This window comes from Felis catus, chromosome B2, assembly GCF_018350175.1.
Source record: "Felis catus isolate Fca126 chromosome B2, F.catus_Fca126_mat1.0, whole genome shotgun sequence".
In the NCBI taxonomy this organism is placed as follows: Eukaryota; Metazoa; Chordata; class Mammalia; order Carnivora; family Felidae; genus Felis; species Felis catus.
This window is the reverse complement of record NC_058372.1, coordinates 40903635-40918428: the sequence shown is the minus strand read 5'-3', so window position 1 is coordinate 40918428 and position 14794 is coordinate 40903635. Positions and strand designations below refer to the sequence as shown.

General features: G+C 50.0%; 1 protein-coding gene across 2 annotated transcripts; it reads right to left on the bottom strand.

Moving 5' to 3' along the window:
* Nucleotides 1-130: 130 nt before the first annotated feature.
* On the bottom strand, nucleotides 131-6213 carry PTCRA (pre T cell antigen receptor alpha). Of its 2 annotated transcripts, XM_019830599.3 has the most exons (5): nucleotides 6082-6213; nucleotides 3236-3295; nucleotides 2501-2821; nucleotides 1366-1410; nucleotides 131-718 (listed from the first exon to the last, which is right to left on the bottom strand). In XM_019830599.3, the coding sequence occupies exons 1-5, from the start codon at nucleotides 6137-6139 to the stop codon at nucleotides 366-368; spliced, it is 837 nt and encodes a 278-aa protein (XP_019686158.2). In that variant the 5' UTR covers nucleotides 6140-6213; the 3' UTR covers nucleotides 131-365. The 2 variants fall into 2 exon arrangements, with proteins under 2 accessions (XP_019686158.2, XP_019686159.2); XM_019830600.3 differs by lacking the exon at nucleotides 3236-3295 and having other exon boundaries at nucleotides 6082-6174.
* Nucleotides 6214-14794: the final 8581 nt, after the last annotated feature.

The following is a 14794-nucleotide window of genomic DNA, read 5'->3' as shown; positions in this document are numbered from 1 at the left end:
AGTTCCCAGAGTCTCACCCTCAGGAAGCCCTCTTCCTCAAGGGAGCCCTCCCAGATTTCTGCTTCTTAAAAATCTGCCAAACCCCCTCCTCCCAGGGCAGACGTGAATTAAAATATGTTTCATTTGTTTGTGTCATTTAAGTTCCCCTTTAATTGTTCTCAGTTCTCTGCACCTCAAGGGTCCCTGTACCTGTGGATCCCCGCCCTCAAGCGGCTCCCGGTCTGATGGGAGAGATACAGCCTTCTCCCTCAGAAGGCCCTCAATCCGAGGCGGGAGACAAACCCCAGCGCCGGAAATTTCCATCTGCAATAGGAGGCAGGTCACACACAAAGATTGCAAGGCTTGAGGCAGGAATTCAGGGTGACTCACGAGCACCAGGCCCAGGCTCGGTGGGTAGGGAGCGTCCCCTCCTCCCACACCGGGCTCCTGGACTCCCAGCCGAGAAGGCGGGGCTGCAGCGAGAGGGTGAGCCCCGGGCCTGCCGTCCCCCCAGCACTGCGGCGAGTCCAGGTGGCTGGAGCTGAAGGCTCTGCTGCGGGCGGAGGCTGCGGGAGACGGCGGGGCTCCAGGGGGGCCCTGGGGGGCGCGGGGAGCCCGGAGTCCCCCAGCGTGGAGGGCAGGGCACGGAGGCGGCTGCAGGTCAGGAGCACGTCAAACAGCAGCAGCTTGAAAAGCAGCAGTCGCAGCGCCCCCAGCCGCAGCGCCTGGCCCCGCGTCCCTGCGGGAGAGAGAAAAGCTGTTAGGGACCTGGAGGCCAGCGTCAGCCCCACCCGCAGGAGGGCGTTCTCTGGGGAAGAGGGGCCTTGTCCTCTGCCCTTGCCGTTCCTCCTCCCCGCCGTTCCCCAAAGCCAGGGCAAGTCCTCCCTGGTGTCTGACCTGAGCTCTAACTGGTAATGATAACGCACACCTTCCCAGCCTTCGTTTTATCTTATTCCCCCCAAACCAGGGGGATGTAGGCCAGGCAGAAATTAGCATCTGATGCAGAGGCAAATAACCAGTTCCAAATGCTCTATGTGGTGAGGAAGTAGAACCTGACTCATGACTCTCTCTGCCTGTTGGGTGGTGTGACTGTCTATCACCCAGTCTCCCAAGGCTCTGACGCTGACACCATCCATCTGGGCTGCCCAAGGAGAGCTTTAAGGAGCCTCCCGTTAACTCTCACCTACACCTTCCAACTGGTGTCCAGGGAGTACTCTGGGGTCAGAGGACCCACTCCCATTTACCCACAGGTAGACTCAAGCCCAGGCTTGCCAGTGCCCCAGCCCAGCAAGGCAGCCTCTTCAGGGAACACCACCAACCCCCCGCCCCGGCAGAGTGGAACCATCAGGCCAGACCCTAACAGAGCCCAAGATCCCCAGTACTCACCCCTGAGAGGCTCCCAGAGGCAGGTTCTGGCTGAGGAAGTCTCTCCTGCCAGTCAAGGAGAAGAGAATGAGTCTTTGGGGATGGGCTCTGCCCTCCACCCAAGCACTATGCTCCCAGCCTGGCACAGGGCAGCCATTCACGGCATGTTGGACAAATGAACCAGCAGTAGGAACCTGGGGCCCATTTGCTACAACTCCTCTCAGGGGCCCAGATCTCTCTCACTCCCCACGGTCGACTGTTCTGTGCCCAGGGGAGGCTGAGGTGCCTCAGCACTTTCAGACAAGAAATGGGTTTTCTTTTTAAATTTTTTTTTCAACGTTTTTTATTTATTTTTGGGACAGAGAGAGACAGAGCATGAACGGGGGAGGGGAAGAGAGAGAGGGAGACACAGAATCGGAAACAGGCTCCAGGCTCCGAGCCATCAGCCCAGAGCCTGACGCGGGGCTCGAACTCACGGACCGCGAGATCGTGACCTGGCTGAAGTCGGACGCTTAACCGACTGCGCCACCCAGGCGCCCCAAGAAATGGGTTTTCTTAGCACCCTTCTTTGAAAGGCGGGACCTTTAGTCCACATTCCCGTTTGGAAGGTGACAAAACTGCCATAATCCAAAAAGAGGAAGTAAGTCACCTAGTAAAAATAATAGCTGGCTTTGGACATGTCACTTAACTTCTCTGTGCCTGTAAGATTGGGAAAATAATGTGGCCTAGTTTATGAATGTAAAGTGTTTGTAACAGTGCCTGTTGCAGGGTAAACAATAAGTAGATGAAAACATTTTGTTATTTAATTATTGCTTGGTCCTTATAGGTAGGGTGTCATATATAGGGCGATACAGATATTAACCCTAGGTAATAGGAGGGAGGAGGTATTACCTCTTGGAAGTCATGCATCAGAGCCTGGATTTGAAGGAGATACCTGAAGCCTGGATATTTGAAGGAGTTGCAAATCCAGGACTCAGGGCCCTGAGGTCACCCTGCTCTGATCCTACCCATCGTCACCTCATTCAGATGGTTGGCATGTGGACACCCTCCATGCCCCCATGGCCCGGAGCCTGCCCTGTCTCCCACCATATCCTGTTTCCAGGGTGTGTAGGGGAGGGGCAGGGAGCATCCACAGGGGCCCAGACGCCGTCCCTACCTGACAGCTGGAGGGGCCGTGTGCTCTGGCTGTGGTCGCTGGCCCCGGGCCCAGTGTGGCAAACCAAGTTTTCCCAGGCTGCCAGCTCCTCAGAGGGCAGGGAGAGCTGGGCCAAGCTGGTCCAGGTGCCGTCAGCCTCTGGGGAAGGGCCGTAGGTGAAGGCGTCCAGCGAGCTGCCATTGCCAGCTGAGAACCAGATGGGGCTCTCAAGGCCAGGGGGTGCAACATCGAGGACCAGGCAGACCACCAGCGTCTGCTGCTTCCCATCCACCAGCAGCGTGATTGGTGGGGCCAGAGAGGGGAAGGGTGTGCCGCCCACACCTGTAAGAGAGCATGCACCTGTGGGGGGCTTGATCTGTCTGTGCCCTCCCAGGCCAGCACCTCATAATAGACTTCTGTCCTTCCATCTGGGTTTGCTTCCACCATCCATCTATCTTTCCACCCACTCATCCATCCCTCTCTTCTTGCATCTACCCATCGATTCATCCATGTTTTCCCCATCATCCGTCTTTCCTATACCTCTTCTACCGTCCATCTGTAGACCTGTCCATGCATCCGTGCATCCATGTATCCATCCTTCCCTCACCCATCATATCCATCATATCCCTCACCCAATATCTGGCATACTCTGTGCCAGGAACTGGAGATAAAACACTGGTGAAGACATTGTCCCTGCCCTCAAGGAACCTTTCCTATGGGAAAGAGAGCAGGTGCATAAACACATTCTTATAATACCTTGTTGTGCCAGCCTCAGGAGAGTGGTTACCGCTGGGGAGGAAGGGAAGGAAATAAGATCTGGAATGAGATCAAAGAGGGCTCCGAATGTATCTGTAACTTTTTGTTTCTTTTATCTGATTCAAATATGGCAAAATTTTAACTATTTGTTAATCTCAGTGGAATATGCAGAGGTGTTTATTGCCCTATTCTCTGTTCTTTTCTGTAGGTCTGTAGTATTAAAAATATTTTTTAATGTTTATTTATTTTTGAGAGAGAGAGACAGACAGGCAGCATGAGCAGGGGAAGGGTGGAGAGAGAGGGAGACACAGAATCCTAAGCAGGCTCCAGGCTCTGAGCTGTCAGCACAGAGCCCGATGCGGGGCTCGAACTCACAAACCGTGAGACCATGACCTTAAGCTGAAGTTGGACACTTAACTGACTGAGCCACCCTGGCGCTCCAGTCTGTTGTATTTTTTAGAAAGATTTTATTTTTAAGTAATCTCTACATACAATGTGGGGTGGGACTCAAACTCACAACCCTGAGACCAAGAGTCGCATGCTCTACCAACCCAGCCAGCCAGGTGCCCCTATAATATTTTTTAAAGAGCTTGGTCAGACATAATTTATGTATTATACACTTCACCTATTTCAAGTGTCTGTATTATTTCACAGTTAAAAAATCAAAAATAGGGGTGCCTGGGTGGCTCAGTTGGTTTAAGCATCCAACTCTTGATTTTGGCTCAGGTCATGATCCCAAGGTCGTAGGATTGAGCCCCGAGTCGGACTCCACACAGACTATGGAGTCTGCTTAAGATTCTCTCTCTCTTCTCTCTCTCTCTCTCTCTCTCTCTCTCTCTCTCAATCTTCCCCTCTGCCCCTCCCCCACTTGCTCGTGCAAGTTTTTTTTTTCTCTCAAAAAAAAAAAAAAGTCACATGGGTACTGCAAACATCTGTCCTATATTTTCTGGGATAGTCTTGATTTTCTACAATCTTATATTTTTCAGTGAAGGTGACAATATATATAATGACCAAAATGTTATTCTTGAATAGTTGGATATCTTTTCATATAAATAAAATCTCAAACGTTAAAACCCACAAATTTACCCCATGAGTTAAATGCAGCCAAGCTAAAGAAATTCCCCAGGGCACAGGAAAAGACACCAGAGAATCTTGTGGGGAGGTCAGAGTGGGGGGGTGCTCAGGGAAGGTTTCTTAAAGGTCAAAGAACTGATCTGGAAGCATGTGGAAGGTAAGTAGCCTACTCAGGATTGGAACTCAGGTCTCTTTGACTCCTGCTCCCATAGACCCGCCCCACTTGGAAGGGTGACTAAGATTTTGCTACATGGCACAGTGGATCAAGCCTGGGACATGGCCTCAGACAGAGTTGGTTTGACTCTTGGCTGGTCCACTTAATTTACTGAGTTTTGAATGCTGCACCAATATAATAAACTTAAAAACACCAGCCCAGTAAAATTGTTGTGAAGAATAAAGGTCATGAATGTCAAACACCTTGGCAGAAAAGTATTAGTATTATTTTATCAATACTAATATTAATAAGGCATGGCAAACAAAAGGAACAGAAAAGCTGAAAGTGAGCTCCTGAGCCTGTCCAGTTGTACAGATAGAGACACTCCCCAGGTTGAGTTTAGCATGTGCCTCCTCCATGAAGCTGCCCGGGATTGCTCCTCCTCAGCCTGGCTGCTTCCTTCCCAGACCTTTTGCCATGGGCTCTCCCTGCTTCACATGGATATGGCTAATCTCCCTAGCAAGAGACAGCTTATGAAAATACTAGAAGCCAGCTTTAGATCAAGAAGATGCGGGGGCGCCTGGGTGGCTTGGTTGGGTAAGTGTCTGACCCTTGATTTCAGCTCAGGTCATAATCTCACGGTTCCTGAGATCGAGCCCAGCATCAGGCTCCTTGCTGATGTTGTGGAGCCTGTTTGGGATTGTCTCTGTCTTCCTCTCTCTGCCCCTCCCCTGCCTGCTAGCGCATGCTCTCTCTCAAAATAAATAAAACTTTTTAAAAAATTTTAAAAAGAAGATGCCCTGACTCAGAGATCAAGGCCTTTCCCCACCACATAACATGTAAACATGCACATACTTCTAGATGGGATTCTATCCCCTAAGTTTGTTTGTTTGTTTGTTTGTTTAGAGAGGAGGGGCAGAGAGAGAGGGAGAGAGAGAATCCCAAGCAGGCTCTGCACTGCCAACACGGAGCCTGACTCGGGTCTCCAATGCATGAACCGTGAGATCATGATCTGAGCCAAAATCAAGAGTTGGACACTTAACCAAATGAGCCTCCCAGGCGCCCCAGAATTCTCTCCTCTAAACACAAGTCCTTTGGCTCCATTCTTGATCTTCGAGGAACTGAGGGTAATACCCTTGGGAAGTCACTGGGGTCTTGGGATCTCTCCTGAGAACTCACGAAGAAGGGGGAGCAGGGATGAACCTGAGGCATTCTGAGTCCTTTTGGAATAGGGTACTGTTGAGGGGAGGAGTCCAGGACAGGAAGGACAGGAGGGGATCTCACAATGCTGCCCATGTCCCAGCCCTGGCTACCCCATCCCCACCCTCCCTGGATGCCCATCCAGCTTGTTCTTATTATCTACCTCCAAGAAGTGACTGCCCTACTACCAACACTGTGGACTCCAGGGAACAGGAGTTGGAGCCCCAGAGTGAGGTAGCTGGAAGGTGAATACTGTGGGGAAGGGAGTGGTGGGCTTATGGTGAGACCCTTCCCAGGGACCCCACATAGGTCTGTCCTGCCTCCCCACATCCCACCCACACCCAAGGAGGTCAGGAGCTAGGGAGTGGGCTTGGGCAAACGAATGGGGCCCAGAGAGGGATGCAGGGAGGGGGCTCACCTATGGGCAGGGCTGGACACCCGAGGGCCAGGAGAAGCAGCAGCCAAGTCCTGGCCATGGCCCACCTGAGAAGAGGCAGGACTCAGCTGCAGACTGTGGGCTGCGGGAGGAGGTGCCCGCAAGACTGCCTCCCAGGCCACAGGCCCAGCTGCACCTCAGCTGCTCCACCACGGAGCCGTTTCCCCAGTGAGGGCCCCTCCCACCGCCACCCTGGCCCCCAAACCCAATCCCCTCTCAGGCGCCAGGAACTCAAGGTGCCTCTCCCACAGCCTACTCCCTCCCATCTGAAGAGCATCTCACGGTCTGCAAAGTCTTTTCCCACTCACTGGCCCTGCCATCTACAGGATACAGAGCACCAGGCAGTATTCAAGGCCTTGCATTCAACACTTCATTCTGTCCAGTCAACCGCTCTAAGTTCCATTTCACAGGTGAGGCAGCTGAGGCTCAGAGAGGTTGAGTGACCTGCTCAAGGTCACACAGCTGGCAGGTGGCAGAGCCGGGGCTTGGACGATTTCCTGATGGCTGACCTTACTGTAGCCAAAAAGCCCAATACACTTATTTCAGTGTTGTTACAACATCCCGCCCCCGCCACGTTTAAAAATAGAATTTAGTTTTTAGAACAGTTTCAGATTCACAGTGATATTGAGGGGAAATTTCAGAGATTTCATGAATATTCCCTGCCTGTTACATCGACTACCTTAAAAAAAAATTTTTTTTTAATGTTTGAGAGAGAGAGAGAGACAGAGAGAGTGCAAGTGGGGGAGGTACAGAGACAGAGGAAGACCCAGAACCCCAAGCAGGCCTCAGGGTCCAAGCTGTCAGCACACAGGCCGACGCAGGGCTCAAACTCACAGACCGTGAGATCATGACCTGAGCCATAGTCGGCTGTCCAACCGACTGAGCCACCCAGGCACCACTCATCAAATCTGTTTTAAGAATAAACTCTTAGGGCGCCTGGGTGGCGCAGTCGGTTAAGCGTCCGACTTCAGCCAGGTCATGATCTCGCGGTCCGTGAGTTCGAGCCCCGCGTCAGGCTCTGGGCTGATGGCTCAGAGCCTGGAGCCTGTTTCCGATTCTGTGTCTCCCTCTCTCTCTGCCCCTCCCCCGTTCATGCTCTGTCTCTCTCTGTTCCAAAAATAAATAAACGTTGAAAAAAAATTAAAAAAAAAAAGTATAAACTCTTTAGGGGCACCTGGGTGGCTCAGTCTGTTAAGCGTCCAACTTCTGCTCAGATCATGACCTCAGGGTCCATGGGTTCTGGTCCCATGTCAGTCTCTGTGCTGACAGCTCAGAGCCTGGAGCCTGCTTCAGATTCTGTCTCTGTCTCTCTCTGCCCCTCCCCAACTTGTGCTCTGTCTCTCTCTCAACAATAAACAAACATTAAAAAAGAAGAAGAAACTCTTTTGGGGCACCTGACTGGCCCAGTCAGTAGAGCAGTGACTCTTCATCTCCTTGATCTCCGGGCTGTAAATTCAAGCCCAGGTTGGTTGTAGAGATTATTTAAAATGAAATCTTAAAAAACAAAACAAAACAAAACAAAACAAAAAACCCTCTTCATAAATGCCATTTTCAGTGACTCTACTAAATTTTAGCTATAGCTGTCATTTTGACCCTGAAACTTCACATCTAGGTATATACCCTAATGAGATAATGAGTCAGTCATTATAAGACAAAGATTTATGCACAAAAATTTTCTTTGAAGTAGTAGTATATGTAAAAAGCAAGAGAAATTGGAAACGTAATTGTTCAACGCTAGGGGAAGGGCCAAATGAATTAATGTTTGGTGTACCTGTATTAGTGAATATTATACAGCAGCTTTTTTTTTTTTTTAAGTTTTATTTTTTATTTATTTTTGAGGGAGAGCATGCACGCGCAAGAGAGACGGGGGAGAAGGGGCAGAGAGATGGGGGAGGGGCAGAGTGCCGGAGGGAGAGAATCCAAGCAAGGTCCACACAGGAACCCAACTCGAGGCTGGATCTCATGAACTGTGAGATAATGACCTGAGCGGAAGTCAGAGGCTTAACTGGCTGAGCCATCCAGACGCCCCCAACACATCTGTCTTTCCTAATGGGATTTATCTCACGGTTGTTTTTTTTTTTTTTTTTAATGTTTATTTACTAGCAGGGGAGGAACAGAGAGAGAGAGAGAGAGACAGAGAGAGACAGAGAGAGAATCCCAAGAAGGCTCCCCGCTATCACTGCGGTGTGGACATGGGGCTGTATCCCACAAACCATGAGATCATGACCTGAACGCAAATCAAGGGTTCCCCGCTCAACCCAACCCACTCAGCCACCCAGGCGCCTTCCTCATCCCTTTTAAGCCTAGAAAGTCCTCGCCCTTCTACAGAACGGATACATTCTCCCTTCTACTGTCTTTTTGTGCGTGTGTAGTTTAATCCCCAATCCCCCATCACCATTTAACTCTATCAGGAATTAATTTCGGTGTATGATAGAAGACATGCATCTAAATTTCATGCCCCCCCCCCCCCCAGCGCTAGTCGGTTATCCCAGGATATCGATTATCCCTATTACTTGCGAGACATTCTCTATGTTAATATCTTTTATGTTGGAGGGTTTATTTCTTCTTGGTTCTCAGGATTCTTTATTCTGGTTCCAGCCTCACCCCATTTCCGTCGGGATGGTTGCTTTAATAGTCCTGTCTATTGCACCCTCCGACGTCCCGCCCTCTTCCTTCAGGGAGGCCTGGAGGCCAGGGGCGCCAATTGTTCCCAGGCGCAGCCCGCGCCCAGGTGCCCACGGTCTGCGCGGGCTCCCGCTGGGAGGGGGAGGGGGCGAGGGCGGGGAGGAGGCAGGTGTCCCTAACGACTCTCCTGCCTTCCAGCCTGGGGAGGTGCTGGCCCGGGCTCCGTTACCACATTACAGATGGGGAAGGAGCCCTCTGGCCTCTTTAGGGTTTTAAGACCTTCCCAGGAACGGGGAGGCAGAAGACCCCTTGTGCCAGCCGCCTCCCTTGCCGGCTGCCGGCTGGAACCATCTCCTGCTGCTCAGCTACCCTCCCACCGGTCCACTCCCAGCTCCGGGCTACAGGTCTCATCCCCAAAGCACTGCAAGCTTTCCTTGCCCGCTGTCACATAGGTAGGTATCCTCCTTCCAGAAGCGCCAAGAATCTCCCTCTGCGGGCACAGTCTTGCGGGTCCTAAAGACGCCCTTGCCCAGGGCTGTGAGGATGTCCTGACATGCTGGTGTTGGATCTTAGAGCTCCTCTGAGAGAAATCCTTCTCTGAGCTCCTCACATGGGATTAAACTTGGCCATTTGCTGACCTGCCTACTAAGAGCCAGGTCCTATTCACAGACCTCTCCTTAAATCCCCACAATCACCTCATCAGGTGTTCTCATCCCTGTTTCCAGCTGGGGAAACTGTGACTCTGAAAAACGAAGTTCCGAGGATCCCCTAGCAGCAAGTGGTGGAGCTGGGATTGCACTCTAGGGATGCGTTCACAGGAGTCTCTTCAGGGCTCTTCATACAAGGTTGTCCGATAGGAGTACCCATCTGAGTGCCTGGCACAGCAGATGATCTCTCCCTCTCTCCCCTTTTTTTCATATACACACATAGAAAACCAAGGGCCCTTCTAAACTGGGATGAGCCACATAGGCTATGAAAAAGAAAATGAAGGAAAAGCAGCAGTGCTTATTAGACAAAGACCGCCGCTATTCACCAAGCGGTAACCGATTGTAAATCTGACATATCCAATTAGAAGGCTGCAGTCAGAGGGCCAGATCAGGATGTGTGTGTGCTGAAGTAGCAAGTAGAAGTGTCTTCCAGTTAATACTGACAGGGGCACCTATTTCATTGATCAAATAAAAAGTCCTACAGTGATAGGTATAATACAAAATAAAAATCACCTGAAAGTTCAATAACAAGGAAGGAGCTAAATAAACCAGAGTGGCTCTCTAGGATGAAATACTATGCAGGCCTCAGAATATCCTCGTATTGCAAACCACTTCTTGGTGTCTGTTTGATGCCAGGAATTGGGGCTGGGGATGAGACAAAAAGAGCTACTCCCACCAGTCAAGGAAGGAGACAGGCTCATAAACAGACAAGGGACTTGGAGTGTAACAGATGTCACGACTGGTGTGTGTGCGTGTGTGTGTGGGGTCCCGGGAGAGGGAGATCATCCTTTCTGGAGCTGATGTGAGCCTTAGGAAGAATGATTTAGAAGATACTTGAGCTAAGTCTTGATTCTTTCCGAAGAGATTGTAATGACACGGGGAAATGTTTCAGTTATTATGTTAATTAAAAAATTTTTTTGGGGCGCCTGGGTGGCGCAGTCGGTTAAGCGTCCGACTTCAGCCAGGTCACGATCTCGCGGTCCCTGAGTTCGAGCCCCGCGTCAGGCTCTGGGCTGACGGCTCGGAGCCTGGAGCCTGTTTCCGATTCTGTGTCTCCCTCTCTCTCTGCCCCTCCCCCGTTCATGCTCTGTCTCTCTCTGTCCCAAAAATAAATAAACGTTGAAAAAAAAAATTAAAAAAAATTTTTTAATGTTTATTTATTTTTGAGAGAGAGAGAGAGAGAGAGAGGAAGGGCCAGAGAGAGAGGGAGACATAGAATCCGAAGCAGGCTCCAGGCCCCGAGCTGTCAGCACAGAGCCAGATGCGGGGCTCAAACTCACGGACCGTGAGATCATGACCCTGAGCTGAAGTTGGCCGCTTAACGGACTGAGCCACCCAGGCACCCCTATGGTGTTAATTTAAAGAGGATTAAAAGATGCACAGGTAGCACGATCTGACGTTCGTGGAGCCACCACACCAGCTTTGGCTTGCTTGACACCAAGTTTAATTTATAGGAGAAAGAACTTAGAAACGTTTATCATGTGTAAACTATTGTTATTTTGGTTTTTCTGCTGCTCGCTGCCCAGACAATTCTAACTAAAATATGTACTTTATATCCCAGGGTCCTAGCAGGAACACAGATGGGTATTTTGAAGATGTTAGCTACCTCCAGTGTTCTTTACATAAGTTAGCAGGGGAAATTGGGGGGTACAAGGCCTAAGTTGAAATCACACCTGCCTGCTTTCACTCCAATGACACATTCTTCTTATCCTTTTTGTCAGCACCAGGTTCCTTACCTGGTGGGTGACTCAAACCTTTACTCCTATAGGGTCTGAGTCCTTGGTGGTCTTGACTTTGTTGGGTTGCTGAAGTTTTCGGGACCACTGGTTGGGAGGATTTAAAAAAAAATTTTTTTTTAATGTTTATTTATTTTTGAGAGAGAGAGACAGAATGCAAGTGCGTTAGGGGCAGAGGGAGAGGGAGACACGGAATCCGAAGCAGGCTCCAGGCTCTGAGCTGTCAGCACAAAGCCCGATGCAGGGCTCGAACTCACAGACCGTGAGATCATGACCTGAGCCGAAGTCAGGCGCTCAACAGACTAAGCCACCCAGGCGCCCCGGGAGGATTATTAAGAGACACCTCAGTGACTCCCCTGGGCTCCAGATCTAGCCCCATCTCTATTATGCAGTAGCAACCTAATTTTCTCTAGTAATTGGGCTTCACCAACCGAGACATTACAGAGGCGCCTTTCTCTGCCTATTGGATCAGTAGCAGGAGAAACCAAAATGGCCAGGGCCATCTCAGCTTTCAAGTCATCAGTTCTATGATTATCATATGGTGGGAAGTGTTTCTCTCTGGGGTTCTAGGATCACCACGCCCTCTGAGTCCATTCCATTATTGGAATGGGAAGCAAAAATTCTCCTGGTAGGTTATAGACTTTAGGTGTAATAGTGAGGAGGCTCTGACTACCCCTACCTCTTGGTTATATATGACCATGTATGGTTATGGTTTAAGGAAACACTGCATCGGGTAGGATAGCCCCTGTACCTTGCAAAGTGTGGTTTCTCAGCTATGCTCCAAATGAGGCTTCAGCAGGCCAATCCACCATTCTCTCTTGCCTGCTGCTTTGAGGTCATGGGGCACACGGTAAGATCAGTGAATTCCTTGGGAGTGAGCTCATTTATACATTTCCTTGGCAATGAAATGTGAGCCCTGGTTGGAGGCGATTTTGTGTGGAATGCCATGGTGATGGGTAAGGTATTCTGTCCATCAGAATACCTGATGCTGACAGAATAGTGGTGCCGACAGAAGACTGTAGGCAGAGGAGGTGAATTCATACCTGGAATATGTGTCTGTTCTCATGAGGATAAAGCACATGGAGTCCTTCCATGCTAGGAGGGCCCAGTCAAATCAGCCTATAAACAGGTGAGAATGGTACCCAGTCAGGGACTCAGCATGGGGCTGTAAGTAGGATGGGCATTCAGCACTGGTCACAGCCAGATTAGCCTCAGAGAAGGGAAGACTATTACTGAACCAAAGCATAGCTTCCATCCCTGCCACCATGAGTCCACTGAACAAGGCCTAAAGTGCCTGGGGAAAGAGGGTCCACAGGACTGTCATTGTGTCCAACGGGATGACCATTCTTTCCCATGTCTTAATGTGGGGTATTATGGCTACCTTTCCTTTGGCTGTTAAACATTGCCACCTGGCCTTTACGCTACCAGGATACCATTGTTTCCACTGAGATCACGGAATCCAGTTCTACTGATTCATCCAGCATCCCCCACTAGCATCTCCAGCCTACAGAGGACAGCCATTAGAGCAAGTCAAGGATGTGGGTGACTCTCACCAATGCATTTATCTCCCTCTTCCTTTCCTTTCCTTTCCTTTCCTTTCCTTTCCTTTCCTTTCCTTTCCTTTCCTTTCCTTTCCTTCCTTCCTTTCCTTCCTTCTTTCTTCTTTCTCTTTCTTTCTTTCTTTCTTTCTTTCTTTCTTCTTTCTTTTTTCCGAGTAAACTTTGTGCCCAACACAGTGCTCAAATTCTTGACTCCGACATCAAGAGTTGCATGCTCTATTGACTGAGCCAGCCAGGCACCCCTCACCAATGAATTTCTTAATGCTTTGGCAAAGAGGTGTTTTCCAGACCCCCTTAAAATATGTCTTGAGGGGTGGCTAACCAGGTTGCACATAATAAATCCAATCTGGCATGCCCACCTCTCTGAGATTTTGGATTCTTTCCTTTACATTATGCCAGGGAAATTCTGGCATTTCAAGTTTACTAACTATAGGCTACCATTAAATCCAGGCTTTAATTAACCAACCTCATAGACTATTTATGCCTCTCCCAGGTGCTTGAGCCAACACATTAAATCCCAAATCCTGGATGAGCATCCATGGACTTGAGTTTGGGCAAACTGAACCTGACATTCCACCCTCCTGGGTCTATTTCCCTTAGAACCCATTCCCACACATATTGCTGTGGCTCCTGCCAAGACAGTTTAGCAAGATCTGTAATTCCTTCTGTCTGGGCGTCCTCCTCTCAGCGTGGGCCTTGTGCTTCTCTGCCCAGGCTGTTCTGGGATCTGATTTGACAAGGGCCAGGGAAGACTGGAGGTGGGGAGAGTCCTGAAGCTGATGTCTGGGGAGACGGAAGCCAATGTCTGCCCAAATGTCCCCATTTCATCTCAGAGTCCCTCGGTGCCCTTATGTTAGCATATTCTTATGCTGCCCTAGAGGGCTGAGCACTTAGCACCACAACTTGGCAACCCCTACAAAGACATCCCGGTGCCCATCCTCAGCCATGTGGGCTCTCTTTGCCTATAGGGGATGAGGGACCCCTCCAAGGTGCCATCAAGGTGTCCTGATTCCACACTCGCATTTCCTGTCAGACATTGATAATTTCCAGTTTTCTCCCTGTGGCCATGAGAAGCCACACGAGGCCACACCATAGTGAAGAAGAGCCACAGCTATTTGTTCTGCCATCTCCCTCCCTCAACAATGCACTATTATCCACTTCACCCCTGCCACCCCCCACCCCTGCCCAAGGATAATTTGAGTAATGGTGACACCTGTGCATGCAGTGAATCATCTGGGTGTTCTTCCCCCGCTGCAAAGAGGCTTCCCCTGTGCTCTGAATTTATGATCAGTCCAATCTCAGTATTCTATCTGAGGCTGTTCCTGGAGCCAATTCCTTTATTGGTGAGTGTGGACAGGAAACAGAGGACACACATGTATTGGATAATTTGAGGAGAATTTAATAAAGGGACTATTTATAGAGGGTGGAAGGGTGAAGGGAAATCCCAAGTGATAATGCAGTGCCTGGAACTGGTAACAGGCCTGAAGAGGTGAGGAGAGCAATGGCAGGGCCCTAAAACCAGAAACCAGGACCCTGCAGCCAGTGGGAATCCTGGAGGGAGAGAAACCGAGGAATAAATACCCTGGCCTCCTTCTCCTTCTTTCTTCTCCTGCTCACTCCCCCCCCCCCCCCCCCCCCCCGCACTGGCCAAACCCCAAAGCCTATTGCAATGTCTGTAGATGTCAGTGTGCTGGAAGCTGGGTGGACAAGGGTGGAGAGAGGACCTGGAGGGGCCACAGAAGAGAGTCAGCATAGCCACCCACCTAGTTAGAATATTAATAACCATCTTTGTGGGCATCACAGAGACATTTATGATGTTGCCATTTATAAAGCATACAGGCAGTCATTTGCAGAATGTCTCTCACTTTGCTTTGCTCATTTCTTCAAGATTAGATTCAGAGTGAACCTTTTGGGCAGGAATACTACAGAAGAGATGTATTATTCCTACACCCATAGTGTCCTTCTCAGTGCATCACATCAGGAGATACATGGAGCCAGCTTGTTCTATTAGTAGTTAGACTTTGATTACATGATGAAGACAGTGTTTGCCAGATCAGGCTAGCTTTCG

Bases quoted from the DNA above. Each gene is read 5' to 3' on its own strand.
- PTCRA (XM_019830599.3), bottom strand. From the start codon at position 6,139: ATGGCCAGGACTTGGCTGCTGCTTCTCCTGGCCCTCGGGTGTCCAGCC. The intron at 3,296-6,081 runs GTGAGCCCCCTC...ATCTCATTCCAG, and splicing joins GTGTCCAGCCCTGCCCATAG to ATCTTATTTCCTTCCCTTCC. The intron at 719-1,365 runs GTGAGTACTGGG...TCTCTCCCGCAG, and splicing joins CCTCTGGGAGCCTCTCAGGG to GGACGCGGGGCCAGGCGCTG.